Source organism: Cydia amplana, chromosome 13, assembly GCF_948474715.1.
Source record: "Cydia amplana chromosome 13, ilCydAmpl1.1, whole genome shotgun sequence".
NCBI lineage: Eukaryota > Metazoa > Arthropoda > Insecta > Lepidoptera > Tortricidae > Cydia > Cydia amplana.
The window spans coordinates 12,975,874-13,000,138 of NC_086081.1; the positions used below are offsets into that span (position 1 = coordinate 12,975,874).

The 24,265-nt window shown below is 37.5% G+C and overlaps 2 protein-coding genes across 3 annotated transcripts in view; both read right to left on the minus strand.

The window, feature by feature from the left end:
* Positions 1-965: 965 nt before the first annotated feature.
* On the minus strand, positions 966-8,495 carry LOC134653289 (23 kDa integral membrane protein-like). The gene is made up of 5 exons (XM_063508614.1): positions 8,371-8,495; positions 3,207-3,395; positions 2,437-2,589; positions 1,833-2,030; positions 966-1,151 (listed from the first exon to the last, which is right to left on the minus strand). The coding sequence occupies exons 1-5, from the start codon at positions 8,428-8,430 to the stop codon at positions 1,080-1,082; spliced, it is 672 nt and encodes a 223-aa protein (XP_063364684.1). The 5' UTR covers positions 8,431-8,495; the 3' UTR covers positions 966-1,079.
* Positions 8,496-10,404: 1,909 nt separating this feature from the next.
* The window catches only part of LOC134653575 (visual system homeobox 2-like), a 132,547-nt gene continuing 118,686 nt past the window's right edge, over positions 10,405-24,265 (minus strand). For both annotated transcript variants that reach the window (XM_063508967.1, XM_063508965.1), the window contains 4 exons: positions 23,814-23,988; positions 12,158-12,291; positions 11,521-11,697; positions 10,405-11,024 (listed from right to left, as the gene is read on the minus strand). In XM_063508967.1, coding sequence (XP_063365037.1) covers positions 10,908-11,024; positions 11,521-11,697; positions 12,158-12,291; positions 23,814-23,988 — 603 coding nt within the window. In that variant the 3' untranslated portion in view covers positions 10,405-10,907. The remainder of the gene's footprint in view (positions 11,025-11,520; positions 11,698-12,157; positions 12,292-23,813; positions 23,989-24,265) is intronic.

The following is a 24,265-nucleotide window of genomic DNA, read 5'->3' on the forward strand; positions in this document are numbered from 1 at the left end:
CTTGACGCACAAGCTGGCGCAAGAAGGGCTACCTGAAACTGGCGCGCAACCGCGTCAACCACTGCGGCGTCGCGACCGAGCCCACCTATCCTTTGCTCTAACCACTTTAACGGTTACTATAATCAAGATATCTTGACGCACAAGCTGGCGCAAGAAGGGCTACCTGAAGCTGGCGCGCAACCGCGTCAACCACTGCGGCGTCGCGACCGAGCCCTCCTATCCTTTGCTCTAACCACTTTAACGGATACTATAATCAAGATATCTTGACGCACATGCTGGCGCAAGAAGGGCTACATGAAGCTGGCCCGCAACCGCGGCAACCATTGCGGCGTCGCGACCGAAGCCTCATAATCCATAACCATTAGGGAATAAATAAATAAAAAATACGTCCGAAGGGAATCATTTCAATAAAGTTCATTATTTATTTTTATTTATTTATTCATTTAAATGTTATACAAAAATGAATGAAGAGATTAAAATAATTAATACCTACTTACCTATGTTTTTTTTTTAACTAATTGTCTCCTTTTAAAAAATGTATTAGTTAACAGTTTATTTATGTATTTGTTTGGGCAAGATCGAACTGCCAATATAGGTAGTTTGTATTAAGACCAAAATGGAGGACCCGCGCGAAACCGCTTTTTCATAAAAACGTAGTCCTCATTTTCCTCTCTGGGTATAAACATTATTGATAATATTTTGCCACAATTTGTTGTACATCAACCATCAGCTATGGGGACGTAGAACGTAGCGGACGTTTGATTTAGAAATTTGTGTTTAATACACCACATTTTTACAATAATCAAAATATCGAAAAAAGTCAAACTTAGGGGCAGAGCTATGGTTAAATATACATCAAAAGATTATAAAAAATCGATTATGTCAATATCCAGAGAGGAAAATGGGGGCTACGTTTGTATGGAAAAGTCACCGTCCCCTTTCCTTTGATCTCGACATGACGATCTTACCCCAACATACTATAACGAAACTTATTGTTCTTATAATTTCACCTATAACTAAATGACATGAAGACCCATTCGGTTCTTTTCACGTCGCAATATAAAGTAAGAGACTGATATTCAGTAACGCGTTCTTCTGTCCCTGTTTCGCACGTGGTTCGCGAGGCAGAGGCCAAACACCACCGCCACCAGCTGTAAAGAAAAAGGTTAGATCATTATTAAACTTTCGTCAAGAATGACTCTATTGATAGGTGAAAACCGTATGAAAATCCGTTCAGGAGTTTTTGAGTTTATCGCGAACATACATACAAACAGACAGACGCGGCGGGGGCTTTGTTTTATTTTATACCTAAGGTGCAGTGATTCTGCGATATGCAGGAATGCATCGAAGCCAATTCGAATTTGTCTGTTTCAAAATGATGTCTGTTTGTTATCATTCGCTCGTGTTTCGCGAGGATTCTCTCATGAATTTGACTAATAGTTAGTACCCTTAGATTTGACGAAGCTACCTCAGATTCTATGCTGTTTAAAAATTCGCGGACTGTCGCGGACCGTATGTGGGCATTTTCACTTAACTGTGCACCTTTAACTGCCGGTTAGCAATCGTTACAAAACTGACGGTCAATGTCAGATCCCTTACATTTTGTCAGGAATGTAACGGTTAGACGTGACGTTACTGAAACATGACTTAAGTCGCGTTTTAAGGTGCACAGTTAAGTGAAAATGCTCATGTGACTAGTGGAAGCTATTTGACCTGGAAACTATTTTGGTTTGGGGTAGAAGTGTGAAAATGAATAGACATCAGATGCAAGGATATAAGTTAGTCCAAAGTGTACTTTGGAGGATCTAAGTTCCACAGATGCCAAATCTTACCTCTAAAGCAGCCACGACAATGCAAACAACACCAATCGCCGTGCTGAAGGTGGAGATGAAGTCCTCGGCGCGCGAGTTGCATCCAGGATACGAGTTGAGCAGAGTGCAGGTGGTAGCGCCCTCAGCGCAGCAGCTCGGTGGCAGAGATACAATGTTCAGACCGTAGGACTGCCCGCCTTCTGTACCGCAGCAAGTGAGCTGGAAGAAAACATGATAGGTATTTTGATCGTTAGGTATTATCATAAAAAGTTCTCGGACGAAAAGGACTAAAAAATAGAACAAAATACGAATAACAACAACCCTAACACAATAAAAAAAATTAGAGAAGACTATAAAATAACGAATTAACATTTATGATAATTGATAATGTTTGCTGCGAGAGACAAAAGTTTGATGCCATATTTTGATAGATTTTCGTTGCGATCGACAATTGCGTCTTATTGTTTAGTTTCGTGTTTCCTTAATTTTTTAAACTCCAAAATCATTGGCGGATTGATTCTTCTCACTTTATTTTTTATACATTGTTTCTTATAATGTTAAACCCAACTGATTCCGGCAAGGGCCCTAGAGGGTATTCGCTTTTTTAATAATAAAATATAATTACCGCCGTTTCGATCTTGTGGAACTCCGTCTGGTTGTTAAGGAAGACGTTGTTGAACTCGTTCTTGATGCTGGTGGCCAGGGAGTCCGCGTTCACGAACACTATCGTCGCCAGAGCTATCTTCAGGATCATTAGCACGATCATGAAGATTGAGTACTGCAATCAATTGATAATACACACCTTTAGTTTTTCTTATACATATAAGTAAGGTACAAAAACATGACAAAAATAAATAAATAAAAAAAACTTAAAATTACAATTAAACTAAATACAAACGATTTTGAAATAAAACTAAACTAAACTAAATCTAAATAAAATCGGCCAAGTGCGAGTCGGACTCGCGCACGGAGGGTTCCGCACCATCAACAAAAAATAGAGCAAAAAAATCGTGTTTGTTGTATGGGAGCCCCCCTTAAATATTTATTTTATTTATTTTTAGTATTTGTTGTTATAGCGGCAATAGAGATACATATTATCATTTGTGAAAATTTCAACTGTATAGCTATCGCGGTTCATGAGATACTGTCATGGAAAGCAAACATATACTTAAACGAATATAAGAAAATGGCGCGTGGATTCCATATGAACTTAAAAGCGTGAAGTTCAGCATAAATTTACGGCTGTAAATGCCATGTAATCCAAGTAAGGCTTACATGGCTCTATATTAAGACTTGCGAGCTATATTAGCCGCATTGTTTTAAAGTAAAGTAAGACTCTTTAGTACCTAATAATATCTCAATGTCTGCTGAAGATCTTAAACTTGTTATACTTACAGTGACCAACATGCAGTTGCTCTCCCTAATAGCGCCGCAGCATCCAAGGAAAGCGATAAAGAACACGATAGACCCCACCACCATGGTGGCGATGGGTCCAAACTCGTACCAGCCATCGACGAGGCTGGTTATCGCCGTAACCTTCAGCTGGACGGCTACTCCGATACCCAGGAGCGCGAGCCCTGATAACTGGAAATAATTTAATAAGTTTATAAGTAATCAGTTTGAAGTAAAAAAAGCGCTGGGTGCCTAGCGGTAAGAGCGTGCGACTTGCAATCCGGAGGTCGCGGGTTCGAACCCCGGCTCGTACCAATGAGTTTTTCGGAACGTATGTACGAAATATCATTTGATATTTACCAGTCGCTTTTCGGTGAAGGAAAACATCGTGAGGAAACCGGACTAATCTCAATACGGGCCTAGTTTACCCTCTGGGTTGGAAGGTCAGATGGCAGTCGCTTTCGTAAAAACTAGTGCCCACGCCCATAACTGGGATTAGTTGCCAAGCGGACCCCAGGCTCCCTGAGCCGTGGCAAAATGCCGGGACAACGCGAGGAAGATGATGATGAAGTAATCAGTTTGAGGAGTTCCCTCGATTCCTCATGGATCAGATGTTCAGAACTCGAGTTTGACGTTAATGTGGCTTTAAAGACTGATTACAAGTAGATCATGAATCAATTTGTCGATAATGTCGGGAAATTATCCAATTTGGTGCATATTTCCGATGAAATAGCGACGGAAATATATTGTAGGTACATGTAATTTATTTTTCACCACACCTGCTCGTAAAGGCTCTCTCTTTATCCTTCAAAATTGATGAGAAAGTTGCAGTTTACCCGCGAGTCTGACAAAATAAATTGATTCCTCAAATCTTCATGTTAGCTTGTAGAATAGACTTTTTTTTAAATTATGTTTTTGAATGATTGATAAACCTTTGCAAAATTTGTATGTGTACAGTCAAGTGTAAAAATATGGGTGCATAGGCATAACTTACTCAAAAATATGTCCCATAGTTCTTAATTCGCTGACATAAGAGCTAGAACTAGGTATGGGACATGTTTTTGAGTACGATGTTTGATTTTGCACCCATATTTTTACACTGTACTGTATGTACCTACCTACATATCCTAATATTTTACCAATACTTCTCAGAGTAAACATCGAGTCAGAGGTGATTCATTATGACGATTTTATGAATAAACAAAAGATAAGAATTTGTTTCAGAGAAAAAATGATGTTGATGTGGAAGTGTGTTATGGGTATAGATTTATTATCTGATTTGCTGTATTGTTCATTCGAATGTGTCAGACAGAAAGGCAAAATTGTTCGTAATATCAGACTATAGGTACTTACCTATTACTACTAATAGTACCTAAATGTTACAGAGCGCCTACCGCGAACCACGTTCGACGTGTTGCCTCTCTGTCGCACTTGTTAATTCGTACGTAAGTGTGACAGGGAGGTAACACGTCGAACGTGGTTCGCGGTAGGCCCTCAGGTCATTTTTAGGGTTCCGTAGCCAAATGGCAAAAAACGGAACCCTTATAGATTCGTCATGTCTGTCTGTCTGTCTGTCCGTCTGTCCGTCTGTCCGTCTGTCTGTCCGTCCGTATGTCACAGCCACTTTTCTCCGAAACTATAAGAACTATACTGTTGAAACTTGGTAAGTAGATGTATTCTGTGAACCGCATTAAGATTTTCACACAAAAATAGAAAAAAAACAATAAATTTTTGGGGTTCCCCATACTTTGAACTGAAACTCAAAATTTTTTTTTTCATTAAACCCATACGTGTGGGGTATCTATGGATAGGTCTTCAAAAATGATATTGAGGTTTCTAATATCATTTTTTTCTAAACTGAATAGTTTGCGCGAGAGACACTTCCAAAGTGGTAAAATGTGTGTCCCCCCCCCTGTAACTTCTAAAATAAGAGAAAGATAAAACTAAAAAAAATATATGATGTACATTACCATGTAAACTTCCACCGAAAATTGGTTTGAACGAGATCTAGTAAGTAGTTTTTTTTTATACGTCATAAATCGCCTAAATACGGAACCCTTCATGGGCGAGTCCGACTCGCACTTGGCCGCTTTTTTAGTGTAGGTATAGGAATTGCAAACAAGTCTGTGAACATAGCTCCGATGGCTGTGATGAAAAATAATGACTTCCTATAGGTATTATGTTTTGCATATATACTGATATGACAAGAGAAAAGCAAAGCGGTAGCAAAATCATTTCTATCTCAAGGAGGCACTTGAATCCCTAGTACCGCCTACGCCTAGTAGGTATTCTATTCGGGAATATTTCTAAATGGCTCTGGTTTCAATTCAACACGCCTCTTTTGATTGCATTCTAGATACATTTTGCTTCTTTCGAACACGGCCTAAAGGACCTAGTGATGTGACGTTATCCATATATATCAAACTAGCTACCCGCCCCAGCTTCGCACGGGTTAATGAATTATACATAAACCTTCCTCTTGAACCATTCTATCTATTAAAAAAACCGCATCAAAATCCGTTGCGTAGTTTTAAAGATCTAAACATACATAGGGACAGACAGACAGCGGGAAGCGACTTTGTTTTGTACTATGTAGTGATTATCATTACAAGTATTCGCATTATACATTATTTTTCGAAGTATCGGCGCCCAGCTTTGTTGTTATCTGTTATCAGCGTGTGTTCGTTTGCTATCTTATCGGAAGCATCGGACCGTTAGTCTGGGCCCTAAATGTGAATAATATCACCACACCTAAAGTCCATTATTTTGTAAAGTAACTGACTAAATTACCAGGAAAATATTACTGTAAAGGAAAGTACGGAAACTGAACCAAATCCTGATTTTGAATGCTATATTATTGAGATACCTACCAATTTTGGTGATATTTATCATACATCGATATAGATCATTAATGATTATTATCAGTCTACGTCCTGAATATAGTAACTTTCTCTGATTTTAATCGATGTTAATTTTAATTAGAAGATAAAAGACCAATGAGAATTACCTAAAGGTATCTAAAGTTTGCGTTTGGTACGTAATTATTAATTAGGTATAGGTATTTTACATCGCATAATAGGTAGGTAACGAGATTGTTTCCATGTTTTTTGAGAACAAAAGATAAATAAAAACAAATTAAATCTTTTACCCTTTACCGCATACAATGTCATAAAATATATGACGGATATGATATTCAAATCTATTGACAGCTATTAAAGTTCAAATTTAAACATATCTTTTTTATTACATGCAGTAAGGGGTTCCACCTCAAGCCTAAGCAGCGCAAGAACCATTGATATAGAATAAAGAACTGGATACCCAATCAGCCGCAAAAAATGGCCCCACAAAAGTGATGTTAAAACAGATCACGCATTTTTCGTTTAGTCTTGTTTGAAACGCTCAAATGTGAAGTTGTCAACAATTACGAAATGTGCCGTCGAAATATGTAAAAATAACAATGATAAAACAAGGAAAAAGGATGGAATGTATTTCTTTCGGTTAGTTCTTGGGATAGCATTTACATAATTTATGTAATCTGGTGGTAATTTTATGGTTTTGAATAAATTAATTTGTTAGTACCAAAGAAGGGATGTCAAGGAACAAAAATCTAATGAGTCGATATGAGGTCAATATTTTTTTATATTTTTATATGGCATTCATAACGAATAACATTATGTTCAAATTCAAGATTTCCAAGAAAACCTATGACACGTGCAAAGTGGACTGCCATTTAATAATAGCAAGAGATAGGGGTGATGCAGTTTTAAACAAGGCAAAACGGCACTTGTGTGTTCGGCCCATTTCCCTGTTTCCTACATATACACCACCAATAAGGGCTTATATCGACTAACTGTAAATGCTAAACCTGTCTGAACACAGTGACAACCACAGGATTTTTTTTATAAAGTATGGACTTTATAATAACAAGCAACAACGGTTGCACTCCAGGAGTGCCGATAGAAGTGAAAACTCACCTCACTATGTTACCGACGCCCGGTAACACGATACATACGTTTAGCGGAGGTATTATATTTATTTATTATATATTATTATCATTCTCAATTAAGATCACACTTTTTCATTGACATGTTTATTTACATACTGCCATGACAACGTCAAATTATTTGAACATAGGTAAAGAGTCTTGAAAAGGAGTTCGCAACATAAATGTCAAATAACATTGAGTTTTTCTTTATTGATTTAAATACCATCTAAATTATGAGTGGCCACCTTACGGGGCTTACGGTTACGTGATCGCCTTACGCCCCTTACGGTCATGTGATCGCCTTACGCTGTCTCGAGTTTATCATTTTTTCCCCACCTCAAAAAGTGCCCAGCGCCGCTAAAGAAATTTTCACTTCAAAAATTACCCACCTCTCAAAAATCCAATCAGTACCAATAAATGTCCACGTGCACCCGTGCGATGAGTAAATGTAGAATTAAAAATACACAGTTATTTTATTTAATAAGTTGTTTTTATATAATAAGTTATCTGATTAGGTTTTTACAGCACATTTATAACTCCGGGAACTATGCCAACCTTACTCTGCGTGGTACAATTACTGTCGGTGGCCACACGAGCACGCTCGATCAAAAATTGCTGGCGGTTAAAAGGTTAAAGACGTATACTTACTTATTAAAAATTAATTTTTTTTGAATTTGAACCACGATTTAATTTTATTTGAGCTCCCGATTAAATTAAATTTGTTTTATTTATTACTTCAATTGGTTTTTCTGTACAGTAATACCTAATAAAGTGTACCAAAGTGACTCCATTCGTTCATTATTCTCGTTTGACGTTGTTTGACGTAAATACGTTACGTTTAGTGCCATCGGACTAAATTTTTTAACAGTGTTAGTACCTCTGTTTGCAAATTTGACACTTAATGCTTACGACATTAAGCTCTTTTATGTACGAAACATTTATCTTGACTCAAAATTTACGTAAGCGTTTTTATCATCAATGCAAATGGTGCGAAACGTCATTGGGATCCACATTTGTTGACGTTTTTGTTCTGCTTTGTGTGTCTATTTCTTTTATATTAAGTCAGTGGCAAGAACACTAAAATTATCTAGGTGCTTTCTAACAACCATCACCATCACTTAATTTTACATCAATTTTAAGTATTCAAAATTAATTTTTGTAAATAAAATAACGGAAACTTACCGCAAAGAACAAGTTGGCAAAAAATAAGATGTATTTGACTAGAAATTCACCACACCCCATTTTGATTATATTTTAATTATTTAAGTACACTAACGCGGTCACACTCCTTGTAATACAGTTTCTGACTAAACCGACACAACACAATCTTATCTATCGTGGTTATCTACTTGCATTCATAGGTATGTATATGTATGTGGTAATCACTTCATTCGATAACAAATTCAACAAAATAGCCAATAAGTGTTCAGATATGCTAAATCGTTATACTTTTAGCATACCTATTAAAAACTTATCTAGGATGCTACGCTCTCTCGAAAAGATTGCACCATACCTTTGGCCTACGGTCGGGTAGATGGCATTAATTTAAATATTTAACAAATTAACACATCAGTTGAAAGAATAAGGGTCAAAGTCAAATGGCGTTCTAACAGTTTTAATCTGCTGTCGAAAGATGGCAGTAAATTTACTATGGCTACATATTTACTTTGACAATCCGCCTCTATTTCAAATTCTCTTTGGTAAATAATGTACCTATTTTAAAAACATCACAACTTTAAATAGCGTCCTCTACTGCAAATTCAATAAACTGATGTTCTCCGCCCTTAGCTGCTCGACTAGAAATCTTTTGAAGTGAATTAAATACGAGACTACATTTGAGTTCAAATCATACTCGAAAGATGGCGCTGATATCAAATAAAATTATTCTGTTCATGCCATGATTAAATTACAATATCTGGGAGACCGAGCTTTGCTCGGAAAACATAATTATATAAATCTCAAAAATGCGCGTTTACAAGACCTAGCTAGATCGGTTTTTCGCTCTCGAAAACCCCCATATAGCAAATTTCATCGAAATCGTTAGAGCCGTTTCCGAGATCTCCGAAAAATATATTATATACAAGAATTGCTCGTTTAAAGGTATAAGATAAGTATGTATGTACTGACAAATATACAAGTAAGATTTTATGCTATACTACTACTACTTATACTACCTGAGATAGGTAGACTATAATATTCATTTATCAGCGAAATATTATGCTTGAGGATCGCTTCTCGTGTTGGTTTATATTAAGAGGGTATAGAATAATACTTCAATTAGAGATTTACACAGTTTTATTCATCGGAATAATCTTAATATTACGATGATCGCCCTTAACTGGGTGCTTTAAATATAATATATTACAACTCTAGTGTAGTAAGTACTCGGGACGATTTTCACATGTTATAAAAACAAATCGTGACACGGCTATTTTCCATTTAAAATGCATTTTTTTTTAAGTTGAAGCAGTTGGATTGCAGTGTTACAAGTTGTGAAATAGCAATGTGGAATTATGTCCCTGTTTAAGTACATCGGTAGTAGGTTAGGTACATGTACATATGTTTCCAGACTATGACAAGTTCTAAGTGACTGTTTCTGTTTCTGAGTAAAAGAATACTTGACATTGAAGACATATTCAAAACACAGAATGAAAAACAATTTACATGTCAAATACGTTAAATTTTAATTCGCGATTAAATTATAAAAATATCAATTTTTTTCAAACGCAACGTGCGTTCGAGAATTGTACCATAAATCGATAACAAGAAAGCGATCATTATGATTCGATGTAATTAAGTAGCATTCGATTCTAGAAACAGAGAGCTAGAACACTTTAAACATAATTAGGCATAAGTAGTTCTATCCAATAAGCTAAGGCAAGATACGGCAAGCACAAAACAATTTGTGTGCATTCGTTGCTAATCATTTCGATTTCGGTCAACTTTTGAGGTACTTTTTGGTTTCATTGTCAGTTTAGGGCCAAATTGAAGACATCAAATGCCTAATAAAGATTAATATACATTGAATTATATAGAAAATAAAGTGCCAGGTGAAATTGGGCAAGTCACTGCATACACCATGTGATTTTTACCATCAGAGGTGATAGGGATGCTAAATTTTTTTCGGTTGTTGTTGTATACAATTTTTGTCTAAGTATACCTTAGGGCGGATGGTAAAAATATACAAAACGCATGTAGTGACTATTACATTACATGTACAAGTTACAAATTAGGCTGTATCTGAATTCAAATTTCGATAAAATTAATGACAACCTCTCAACATTGAAAATACTTAATAACTAACACTTTCATAAATTTAGTACCGTTTTAGTCTTGCCTCGAGTTAAACTGGTCTATAACGGTCAAGATTACTTACTTACAACTAAATACCGTTATACAATAATATCTAAGTGCTGGTACTTTTTACAACGCCTATAGTATTAACACAAGCTACACACATAAATACTTAACTAAATGTATTGCACGAAAAATAGGGATTTAGTTAAATACGCTTAATAATTTACATAATTACACTTAATACGTTTGAACGTAACGGTCTTTCAAATCCACCAATCACAAGATTTGGTTGTCAACCAATCAGCGCACGTCGACCAATCACAGAGTTGGAATGTAAAGATGTTTTCGAATTCCACTAATCACAAGTGTTCTTAACCGATGAGCGCGCGCGTTCGACCAATCGCGGGGTTGGAATGTAGAGGTCAGTAGAGGGAGGGAGGGGCGTGGGGGTCGAGCGGGGGGGGCTCGGTACCGACGTCGATGTCGACGGGGCCGTCGTCATCGTGGGGTGTGCTGGGCGTCCGCGCTAGACCTCGGACCTGTAACCAAAAACGAAAATACTGAATTAGATTGGAAAATATTGAGCGAGAGGTGGGCTTGTCTTAAGAATTGACATATTTACCTAGGGACTACGTTTAGGAGAAGGAATGTCTCGGAGTCCTTCTCTGAGGGGTTCTCTGGTGACTCCCGCCCTTTGGCCGAAGGAAACACATCGTGAGGAGATCCGCGAAGAAATTCATAGGTGAATGGTTAAATCTTACCTCCCTGCAGAAAAATATTGTTGGTGATGGTGAGGCTCCTGGCCTGGTGCTCCTGGGCCTTGACCTGCAGACCGTGATGCTGTTGTTCCTGAAGACCTCAGGGTCCTCATAGGAGTCTTCTGGCGAAGCGGCTCTTGGCTGATGTCCTCATCAAAGGATAAAGGAAAGGAAGACGTGGTGACGATAGTGATCAATGATCATGCACCTTTACGAGTTTGAGAATCTGCCATCTGGAGGTCTAATTTGGATACTTAAACTTAAAGGTTCAAATTACCTGAAGCAAGATATTGTTGGAAAGGATCCTGGCCTGGTGTTCCTGCGCCTTGGCCCGCAGACAGGCGATGCTGTTGTTCCGGAAGGCTTCAGGGTCCTCATAGGAGGCACCCTCTGGTGACGCGCGGCCCTTGGCTGAGGAGGAGGCGGTGGTGCTGCTGGCGGGGGAACTCTGCGCCTGAGGATTTACAAGGAAATAATTTATATGGGTGAAAATCATATAAATATGTAAGTAAAACAAATATGTAAGCATTGTACGTCAGTTTTAGAAGTGACTACGTGAGTTAAGTTTCCAAAATGATATGCGCATGATCTTAATATTCTGTAGACTGACTTAAAATTAGTTTAAACAACAACGTTTCAGATCAATTTGAACACCTCGCTCACTTAGAAGTCCATTATATGTCTATTGGCTTCATATTAGTTCACTCGTGCTAAAAGTCAGCGTAATAAAAGCAGTTTAGCTGCTGCTGACTGTACCTACAGGTACATTATAACTGTAGAAGTAATCCACATATCTTCTCAGCTCCGTTGGATTACAATCAATGCTATTGGTTGATTCCCGCACATCTTTGATCTCCGTCTGAGTGGAAAGGCAGCTTATCAGAGAACTTGCTTCGGTCGCTAGTAATGGTTACCTGCGCATCATGGTTGTCATGGTGTTCATGCGGCGAGGCGGAGTGCGGGCGGTCGCCTTCGGCCTCCGAGCCTTCGCGCTCCGACCCTGACTCCTTCAGGTGGTGGGCCGCCTCCAGCGACTTTCGGTGCATGCCTGAAACAAACGTCACTTGTTAATAAAATAGGTGTAGATACGGAGGTAGGGACTGATATCGAAAATGCGTTGTATTCCTATCTGTGCCCGCTGCCCGCCCCACATGACCACTGCCATACAACAGGCGGGCACAAATGGGAATGATTTTGTATGTTCCTAGCGCCTATTCGCATCTGTGCCCGGAGTGCCACCGAAAGCGCCTGGCAAGGATAGGGGCATTTGAAAAATTTTATATCCTGACAAAAATCCGGACATCAACATCACCCTAAAAATCCTAATATTTTCTGGACGGTAATTTCTTCACAAAATAAATACCTTATAAAACTTAGATTTCGAATTCTACTGTGTTGAAGGTCAAAGAGATCTTAGTCTAATAATTGACAAACTACGGTAGAGAATGGCGCCCAAAGAAGAATACCGATTACATGGCACAAAATGTGAACACTTTGATAGGAACAAATTTCGTTTAACTCACATTTAGGTAGCTTTAGCCGAGTACTCTAAGCAACCCCAAAGTTAGTAACAAACATTTTATCTTTATTCCCTCACAAAACGATATTAAAACATTCTCAGGACGGATATTCTTACCCTCAGCGTCGTAAATGGTCATAAAAAGTTAAGTAACTTGATTTGCCACAACCGCGGGAGCCAAATTAAATTACTTACGGCAAAATGAAATCGTAGCTCGTGCTACTGTCTCGGTAAATCCTTATATTTAAACGGTAACTACAAATAATGGTAAATAAACAGCAGTAAATATGTTACTATTAATGGCTTGTTTGTCGTTCATCACAGTTGGCACAAGTTTTTAAATTAGCTTTTATCAGCGAAGATGACGATCATGATAATTGGGGTGTTTTCACAATAGATGAGAATACCTACTTAGAATCCATAACGTTTAGAATTTGCTAATATATTAAAGGACAGACTTTATAGTTTAGATAGTACATAGATAACTACCTATACATATAGAAAATTTAAGGTTGATATGACATGACTACAGTATATCATACCCACAACATTGGATTGCGACAACAGAATAGTAGATACCTACATTCAAGGGGGTTCATTTCTGTTGAGGAACTCTCATGACATCTTGTTTCCCGGACTACTTGCATATTAAAGCGCACAAATTTATTATTCAATACCACGATCGTAAACAGTAGGTACGAGTAGATGCGTAGACTTGTTTCCGTTTCATTGATGATAAAGCGAAAATTACAGCCGAGAAAAAATAAGTTGAAAAAATGAATAAGAAAATCATTTAAACATTTTCATCATCATTCAGCCGATACAAAAATTGGACAAGTCTCTATGACCAACGCATCAACAGCGCGTGCACTCTCTCTCTCTCTAAGTTGTAATTATTACTAGAGTTTAGGTCCGTTAAGTTGACGTCGGTATCCTTAAAGTTTTAATAATAAAATAATATTTTTTATTCATTTATATTCATTACTTCGCTAGTCGTGGTAGTTACATATTTTCTGCTTAGTAGAATACCAATTTATCTATCATTAAAATGTCCCCACAACATTAAGCCTAATCGCAGTCAAAAGCGAACATACGCATAGTATGCAGTTCCTCAAGAATCGTAACTCGCTGACTACATCGTCTCACAATGTCGGATAAGCGGGATAATAAAGGGGATCATTCATTATGCAGATCGTAAATGCACGATGCGACGCGATGTGGATGGTAATCGCATTACTTTAGAGGCTGGTAGAGCTTTACGCGGCGCGACTGGAGCGGGTGTCAGTTCAACTAAAGATGAATACAATTAGGACATTGTTATCTATTTATCTAATCTAATACCTTTAAACGAGCAATTCTTGTTTATTTATATATTTATTTATTTATTTATATGTATATTTCGGGGATCTCGGAAACAGCTCTAACAATTTCGATGAAATTTGCTATATGGGGGGTTTTCGGGGGCGAAAAATCGATCTAGCTAGGTCTTATCTCTAGGAAAACGCGCATTTCCGAGTTATTATATGTTTTCCGTCATGTCACCCAGATATTATACCTAAAGTGTCATTCTATGGAACTTGCTAACTATGTAAACAAAAGTCACTAGTAAATTGACATTAATAGACGATTTCAATATGGCGGTTTGTTTACATAGTTAGCAAGTTCCATAGAATGACACTTTATCTATCTTTGTAATTGAGTAACCACTGTTGAATTGAATTGAATTTGTAATCACATGAGTAGGTATGTTAGAATATGGTAAAAATTGCTAGAGCATGTATAAAATCTACTAAAATGTATGAAGTGAAAAGTAACTCTGCTTCCCTAATGCATCTCCGCGTTTATACCGCTGAACTCATAATTTTCCACAGGCGATGTCGTGAGTAAAAGCTGGTATGGAATATTTAATATAGGTAACTCATATAGTATCTAGACATCTAAGAATTAAAAGTATATGTTATCGAAACTAAATTCCATATGTACGACGTTCGTGAATGACGATAACTAGGTACTATTAATATTGTATGTACAATCCAAAAGTAACACTAGTCTTTCTGTCTATTAAGTACCTCTTCACGCCTAAACAGTTGAACTAGATATTTGGCAATTTAGCTCCGGGACATGGCATAGGATACGTACATTATGGAACCCGCAATGTATTATGGAATTTATCATCTATCTACAGATAAGTAGACAAAGTCGCAGGCAGAAGCTAGTCCGTAAGCTAGTGCATGCATCTCAGACTTGTGTCCTACATGCAGTAGCGTCACACACCGACACGACGCGTGCCCGACGTGACTTGCCGACAAACTGCTGGATCAGTCAAGATGGAAAATATGCAGCTGAGCAGTTCATCATACAAATATCTTAATGTCGAGGGATACCAGAAACCTAGATTCTTGTACTTAACGTTTATTGTAGCATTGAAGACATGGAGCATTTCTTTGAACTGTCTACTACATTTAAATAGGTACTCCTGTTGATTACAGAAAACATGAAAACTTTATTCAAAAGATTAATTATAAAAAACAAAGTTAGTAACCTAATTAGTAACCTAGTTGACTGAATACGCCGAAATACACAGAAGAGATTGAAACCAAGGAGATTATATGAAATACGATGTCCAATAACTTCTATGCTCATGCTCTCTTTAATAAACAATCATCATCACCATTTATAAAATTCGACATACCTTTATTTACCATTACCTGGGCCCCTATTCGACATGTACCTACAACTGTCAGATTTCGCATCCACTTCAATTCAACAGTTGAATGAATCGCATGTTCATAAAGTGCGGATAATATCATTTGGTACAACCAATAATTCAACAAATGTCAACTTTGTTTTATTACTACTTTAAGGTTTATAATGGTTTGCTTTGGTTGTCACCTAACTGTGGATTGCTAATGCCAAATTTTGACACAGGATTGTTCAGATTCAACGGAAGTTCAACACGATACGTCAAACCAAACGTCGCTTGTCGAATAAGGCCCCAGTTAAATAATATAAACCACATTTTAAACTTTGCCAAGACAAATGAAATTTTGATTGAAGATTCAAGATAGAATGACGGCAGACACCTTTTTATAGGACTCTGGGTGGCTAGAGGATAATATATAGCCCAGAAAAGTGCTCCTAAAATTGCGGGTAAAATATCTCTCACAGTTGATGGCTCTAAAAGATATTCGAGACTTTACTAAAAAGTAAACGTAAGATTAACACAGTGTACGTGAAACACTTTAATAAATTAGATTGCTCTTTCATCATTTGAAATACTGAGATTAACTTATAGTTGTTTTTATTACTTAATGTCGTTATTGCTTAAAATCTCTTCATTATAGAAATGTCGTCCTAGAATTTAGTTCAGAAGTAACATATCTGTAGAGAGAAATTGGCATTCTATTATTTTTGGAAGTGTCCTATCCTATGAGTCTCTCCTACATGAATGAGACTCGTTGAAGACTTTTGAAACTTACATAATATATTGATGTCCAAATTATGCCATTTTGTTATTATTATCGCGTGCATTTCACTCGTACTCTTAGTACATATATTGGAGCGAGCGAGATGATATTAAAATGACAATTCGAACATACATCAAAATGTATGTTTGAATTGGCCTCCATGACTCCTTGAACCTTCTTAATATAGTTTTTACCGATACCCCGATACGCATACTTACACGAAGATGTGATTAACATATTAATTGAAATCATAATACATGTAATAATTGCACGAACTAGTCGGGTCCGAATCGATCAGAGTTCAGACGTTTTGGGGAAAGTCGGGTTGATAGCAAGCTGATACTGACGTTACCAATATCCATTTCAATCAGAATCCGAAACCAAGAGATATTAACTACTCTAAATACCTATACTTACCTACAAATCTTAAAATCAAATGTAGGTACTAAATATTACTAAACACTTTCTTCGTTGGGTTCGAAAATCACATTATAGTCGCTTTTGCAAGAACTTTTGTATGATCTAGTGGTTACAAGAGTGAATAAGTACATCAACTTCATTTGTCACCACTTCATACATTTCAGCATTCACAAACACATCGTGTACTAAAGAACCAACAAAATTTAAAATTCTCATCAGTCTGCGTACGCGGGGGCCTCGCGGCGACGTCTTCCCGGTTTAATATCTCAGCTCAGTATTTTTACGAGATTTTTAGTGCGCGCGCCTCCTGCATACCTAATCAGGGTGTTATTTACTGCATGTACTTTATAGTGCCGCAGTAGTATGATTTATAAGTGGTATATAGCGCCGGCGTGAATTATGAATATTTAGAGCAGAGAATTGCCGGTTCGGAATGATAAATGTAGCGATGTTTTATGGCGAAAAAGTTCCTGTTACAATGTGTATACTGTAATGTGCTAATGTGTAAGAAGTTCAAGACCTACGTTTGACAATCTTCAAGTTCTTTCTTCATGTTTCTCATTTCCGTTTTTATTATTTATTTGAGAAGTACCTACATTATTACAAACTTTTACTTATTACATAAATTACATTATCCAACAAAACTGTATAATATGTATACAGAGTTTGTCTGTGGGGTCCAAATCCACATGAATTAACGAATTTATTGTAACTTCTGATTAATAGTTTCAGTTCCGTACCAGTTGAATCTTTGTTTCCGTTTGCCTGTCCAGAAGTTTGACCAGATTGTTCGTGGTCATTAAAAAGGTACTCAAGATTAGAAACTCTACGGACCGTATTTTATCATGAAAATCGTCACTACATGTACCTATAAAGAATTACCTTAAGCCACCGTAAGCCAAAAGGGATATAAGGGTAGTACATTAACTAACGTTCCAAAGAAGTAACTGAAAACGTCCATAATTTCCTATCCCAAGCAATTAACCCTCTGAAACCCCAATCACTCAACTCGCCCGTTAACTGGTCATTACCATACGATCTCGCTCAATAATGGCCTGATTTGCCCGCCCATTAGCACTACAACTTTCTCCATTAGTCCCGCGACCGGGCATTCTCGTGCCCGGGCATTCCCGGGTATAAATCCTCTTGATTTACGCTCCCGAATGTAGTTGTGATCAATTAGTTTAAGGCATTTATCGTGGGTATTTAATTCTAGTTTCCACACATTTTAGAAATACTGGGAAGTGGTGCTATTATCACAGACGACGATGAACCAACTGTCTCTTTTAGCCTTTCATATGTGTATGGTCATGTGGTGGTTATAACTCGTGGGTTAACACCTCGATTGTGCTGTTTAGAGCAGAAAAAATTGATCTCAAAGAAAAGTTCAGAAAGATTTGGCCATGATCCTTACGGTACCCAGCGAAAGTCTCTTAGAATTAAATTTACTGTAGGTATGTAGATTTTATTTTTGCCTAATTAAAGGTATGATTATTACAATTCTGTCTTATAAGAACCGAATTACAATGGTCTGTTATTTTAAATTGAATCCCCTGAATGGTTAATCGGAACTCCAATTTAGTGTGCGTATGGGGAAGACCTGTCATTTCTGAGAACAATTCCGCGATAAGTACCTATTTGATACTTAGGTTATTTAGTTCTCGTTTACAGGTGAATCACTTATTGATATATTATCTAAATATGATGTTTACGACACATTTTTCTTGATTGCGCTTGTTAATCATAGTACTTTGTTCTACCGGCAAAACGAGCACTTACTTACCTACATATAATCGTCACATTTAGCCAAGTTTAGAGTAGCACTCTGCAACCTAGAGAGATGCTGCACTTACTAGATTCTTTGACTGTGTAATTATTATCAATTTGACATGTCGAGATGCAAAATCAAAGCAAGAGCTCGCGAATCCCATAAAAGAATTACCTTTCGTCCATTATCCGGATTTTAGCCACGTTGGAGTTGCGGCTGCTTAAAAACCTTTTAGCGCTTAAGGTTTTGAAGTTAAAGTGGAAAATTCAATGGCTTTCGGTTTGCTGATTGCGCGTTAGATTGCCGATGCTGGTGTCATTTGTGAGATGAAAGGGATGCACAAAGCGAGAGGGTAATCGCAATTGTGCAATCAGGAAAAGCGGTGCATTAGATTCCATTAGGCAAGCGGCGCCGGGCCGCGGCACTAGTCCGTGGAAGTAATGGACTGTGATTGGTTGTAATTGTCATTTTATTTTAATATTTTTTGTTTAATATTGTATTAATATAAGTTTGGAGTGGAACATGCAATTATTACGAAGGGTAGATCCAACACATCAGAAACTTTATTTTAGAAATCAGCTTCTTAATTACTATTCGTACTTACTTATAATTTATATTTAGCGTAAGTTGTTTAAGAATATTAACATAAACATGTGTTTTTTTAACTCATGTAGTTAGTCAGTAGAGTTTAAATTTTATAACTTAACTTTAATGTTATAGAAACCGAGTAGAGTTCGATGTTAATATTTTGTGTGGTTTGTTTTTGTTTAATTTCCTTTATAAAATGTTTGTAGAACGATGACTATATTGACTGTTCATAATATTCTTGTTTAATTACTCATTAATGTATAATGTCTTAAATTACATTTTGATTGTACTCAATTATCGGTAAAAATAGCACGACTGCCAGAATCGTTGTTAAAACATTCCAAAAATATTCTGATTTAATATACGAGTAAATATTTAAAAATTATAAAATGGAGCCATCAAAAGAAATATTTATTAAATAAATTAACACGTAAAAGTTATTCATATTTACATTTAATGTTGGTTTTGTATGTAAGTATTTTTGTCTACTAATAAAACCCCTTCACTAATCTATAATAAATATGTATAAATAATTACCTATACCTATTTAATTATATATACTAAAAAAATAAACAAAACAATATGTTACTAAATAAACAATATTCTAAAATACTTATTAATTTTTAAGAAATTGTTAAAAGTTCATCTAAGGTAGCTTACCTATATATTATCTTAATTAATTAGTTAATCAAATATTAGTATTGATTTATTTTGAAATACTTAATAATTTTTTGCAAGCAAATTTACCTAAGTGTCATAATTTTAAATGTCATGAACGTTTTCACTTTTTTTTTACAAAAGCAATATTAGCAGCAAAAAGAAAAATAATTAATCATATAAAAACATTTACAACATTCCAACAGGCCACTTCACCATTCAAAAGACCACATAACAGTTAAATAAAACCCCTCATTAAAAAACTCAAACACAAAACACAGACTACATAGCCTTAATGCTAAGTATATAATTAATATGTAAGCGGTGGTTTAAATCTGCCTTAATCAAGCCTTAGACAATGCGCCGCCATCTTGCATTCCCCCCTCCCCCCGCCACCGCGCCCCGCCCCGCGGGGGGCACTTCGTTGATGGAGTCGCGTTTTGATGGTCTGATTTGATTAGTCTCTGACTTTTTTTAGTTTTTGTAGTTTATGGTTGTAGTTTTTTACTTTTTAATTTGAGTGATAATGTTTTGATTCTGGATTTGCAGTTTTGCCCACTACAAATAATACGAGTATGTAAATAAAACCTGACATATTAAGCGTTTTATAGATATGTCAGAAGGTACATATATTAATCAGTTGTATCGAAAATTATATTTAGCCATGTGCACCCGTAATAAAAACTGTCAAAATAGGTAATTAAATTTTGGAATTATACCTGAATTTCGGGTAGTATGATACGGAATAGAAAAAGTAAAGTCACCCATGGAGCAGCAGGGATAAATTCTTATGTAACCACTAAAATGTTAATTAGCTCAAAGCACGAAGTTACTACTATATTTTTACTCAAAATAACTGAATAGTTTCTGCTGAGTCTCTGATTTTATGACTGAAATATTAGGATTAGGCACTTAAGTATCAACCTCAATTTTACGATAATAATTGTAAGTATCTATAGCAGAAGTATGCCTATGCTTTGTTAAAATGTTACGATGAAGGATATTTTTACTTTCAGTTCCTTTTACTTTAATTACTAAAATAGAGCCTGTAAAAAGTTTCCTTAGTCTGTTAAAAACAGCAAGTCACCTCAAACAACCCAAATCACAAAAACCTAACTCCGTCACAGTATAATTCCTAATTGTGACAAAACATGATTACGCTATAATTGTTCTAAGCCGAGCCTTCCTGAATAGAGAGCTCCTTATAAGCCTTCCGAGACTATTATACACCTTAAGTAGAGCCACATAGAGCCTACTTCACGTTACCAAAAGGAGGAAGCACAGTAGGTGTTACAAAAAGAATCTTAAGTTTCAGGTGGTAGGGTGTGTTTTTCTTTGTCGTTTGTTGGTTGGGTGAAAAATGAGCAAGACTTGTTGGGATTAAAAATTATACTTCCTTTGTGTTGTCGTGATTTACGGGTGTTATTGTTTTGGCGAGATTGTGGCGACGCCTAGTTAGGTCTAGAAAGAGACGTATTAATAGAAAGACTAGTAATCTCGACACGATGTTATCTAGAACATATCGGATATCGGATAGTGGACATAATTTTTCCTTATGTTTACTTAATATTACAGGTAATCACAGTTCTTGATACTTGCTCAAATGCGGTTGCCATTGCAGAGCTTAATAGTTACAAGATTTTTCGAGTTGTTGCAGCTAATTTGGTACATACATATTAGCACCTTTAAAATGAAACAAATATTGTTTCTAACTATCTACGCCGTGAGCAGTGTCAGGGGAGGGACTAAATTAAATGGCCGCTTTCCAATTAGCTGACTGATTTAATTAATCCGTCCGTTTATAAGTCATCAAAGATTCATTACCAAAATACTGTCTAGAGAAACCTTAAGTTTCAAGCATTTAGGGTAGTGGGTATGTTTTTAATTTAACCATGTTAGCATCTGTACAATTCAGTCAGCTATCTGGTAGCATTAAGGTTGCTGCATACGCTGTACCTACCATGACGACAGCAAGACGGGAGATTTTGTATGCGGTGACCGAAAATGGGTTGCCGAAGTGAAAAGTGCACCGCGCATTCAAAATTGGCCATGTTCTCTCCCGACCACCGAAAATCATGTATGCAAGAACCTTTAGTTAGAGTTAGACTCACCGGTAGGCGGTCTGCAGGGAGGGGGTAGTGGCTACAGGCGCCCGCGCCCCCCACCCGACACTGCGCTCGACTCTTGAACAAAATCATCACGGTCAGATAGTTCAGTCATTATAGATTTTGACCTGTGAATAATCAGTTCTTGGATTTTTTTTTCGTAGGTCCCTCGGGGGGGTCACTGGGAGTCTAAATTCAAAAAGTAGACTGAATCAGGCTCCTGTGTATATTCGAAAAACGGTTTTTCTTGAATAACTCGGCCATTTTTGATTTTACAGTAAAACCGTGAGGACAAAAATTTTAGGAAATTTGATTCTCTACAAGTTTGGTCCTTACAATTTTTCTTCTAGGATCGATATTTTGGAAATTAAATTTGAAAAAAGCGACAAATTCAAAATTTGATTCTCTACAAGTTTAGTCCTCTTCATTTATGCCGTAAAGTTGAAAATAAACGAGATGATGAAAATATTTTGAATTTGTCGCTTTTTTCAAAATTAATTTCCAAAATATCGATCCTAGAAGAAAAATTGTGAGGACCAAACTTGTAGAGAATCAAATTTCCTACAATTTTTGTCCTTACGGTTTTACTGTAAAATCAAAAATAGCCGAGTTATTCAAGAAAAACCGTTTTTCGAATATACACAGGAGCCTGATTCAGTCTACTTTTTGAATTTACACTCCCAGTGATCCCCCTGAGGGACCTACGAAAAAAAAAATCCAAGAACTGATTATTCACGGGTAGGGTCGGTTTTTTGGATATAATGACTGGACTAAGAGCGTCACGGCCTCACGGCTAGCAAAATGTGAGTATTCTCGTTTATCACTTATTGAGAAGAAAAGCTTGTGGTAGCCATATAAAACTGGGTTTTGGGAGCTGGGCCTTACAATCGTAGCAATGCACGAGTTAGGAAGTCGGACTTAAGAAGCTGCCAGAGTAGGTATGCCCATACAAATAGGTTTAATGAATTAGTCTAAGTTGAATGAGCCATATATATTTTAGCATAATACTGTGTAACTGTGTACCTACTATTAAACTTATCTACATTCAATTCAAATGCAATGAAAGTTTGATAAAATATCCTGTATACACTGCTTTCATCGCTCTCGAGTGTAATAACTAAATACAACACATAATAACATACCTGTTGCACCTACTAGTTTATTCAGTAATCCCGACTCCAAAACTGACAAAATCTTGGGTCCAAATCCAGGAAAAGGTATTTATTTGTACGATGAACACAAATATTTGTTTTTAATCCGTCCCCTACTAACAATGGCCACAAATTACCCTCCTTCTCCTTCCGACGCAGTCTGGTAAAAGTAGCCTGTGGATATTGGATATTCCTGGTAGGTTAGTGTCCTATTTTGCTAAATCCATAACATCAGGCAAGTAGTCAGTCTAAGTAAAAAGGTACCTACTTGATTAATTGTAATGTAATCGCCTCTATAATTTGAACATCCTGCCATGCCACTCTCCCGCGAAAAATAAAATGGCCTAATCAAACTCACCGAGTATAGCCACGTCGCGACGGTGTCATTCTCCTTGACGGACTTCGGGGTCTCGGGCAGGGGCAGCGAGTGCCGCACCATGGCCCCGTAGAGCGGGAACACCGCCATGATTGTGGAGTGGCCCCAGCATTTCTCCGTCTTGCGCCATTTCGTAAAACAACATGGCCTCACCAAACTCACCGAGTAGCCACGTCGCGACGGTGTCATTCTCTTTGACGGACTTCGGGGTCTCGGGCAGGGGCAGCGAGTGCCGCACCATGGCCCCGTAGAGCCCGTACTCGGCCATGATGGTGGAGCGGTCCCAGCATTTCTCCGTCTTGCGCCATTTCGTAAAACATCATGGCCTCACCAAACTCACCGAGTAGCCACTGCGCGACGGTGTCGTTCTCCTTGGCTGACCAGGATGGTCTCGCGAAGGGGCAGCGAGTGCCGCACCATGGCTCCGTAGAGCCCGTACTTGGCCATGATGGTGGAGCGGCCCCAGCATTTCTCCGTCTTGCGCCATTTCGTAAAACAACATGGCCTCACCAAACTCACCGAGTAGCCACGGCGCGACGGTGTCGTTCTCCTTGGCGGACTTTAGGATGGTCTCGGGCAGGGGCAGCGAATGCCGCACCATGGCCCCGTAGAGCCCGTACTCGGCCATGATGGTGGAGCGGCCCCAGCATTTCTCCGTCTTGCGCCATTTCGCTCGTCGGTTTTGGAACCACACCTGGGAAAGGAAAGACTTTTTCAGTTCTCATGCTTGTATAGCTCGTCCTTCCAGTCGGCAAGTTTTAGGAAGATCCGTGGTAGAAATAACCCGTTCCGATAATCTCAAAAAGAATAATCTTAAAACTCTAAGTATTTTGGGTGACTTGAAGAGACTTGAAGAGAGAGCAGTACCTACATTCAAAGAGCCAAAACAGCGACTCGCGGTTTGTTGACCCCTATTCTAGGTGAAGGCGATATAAAATATGTTAAGTTGACTAACACATAAGTATAACTCT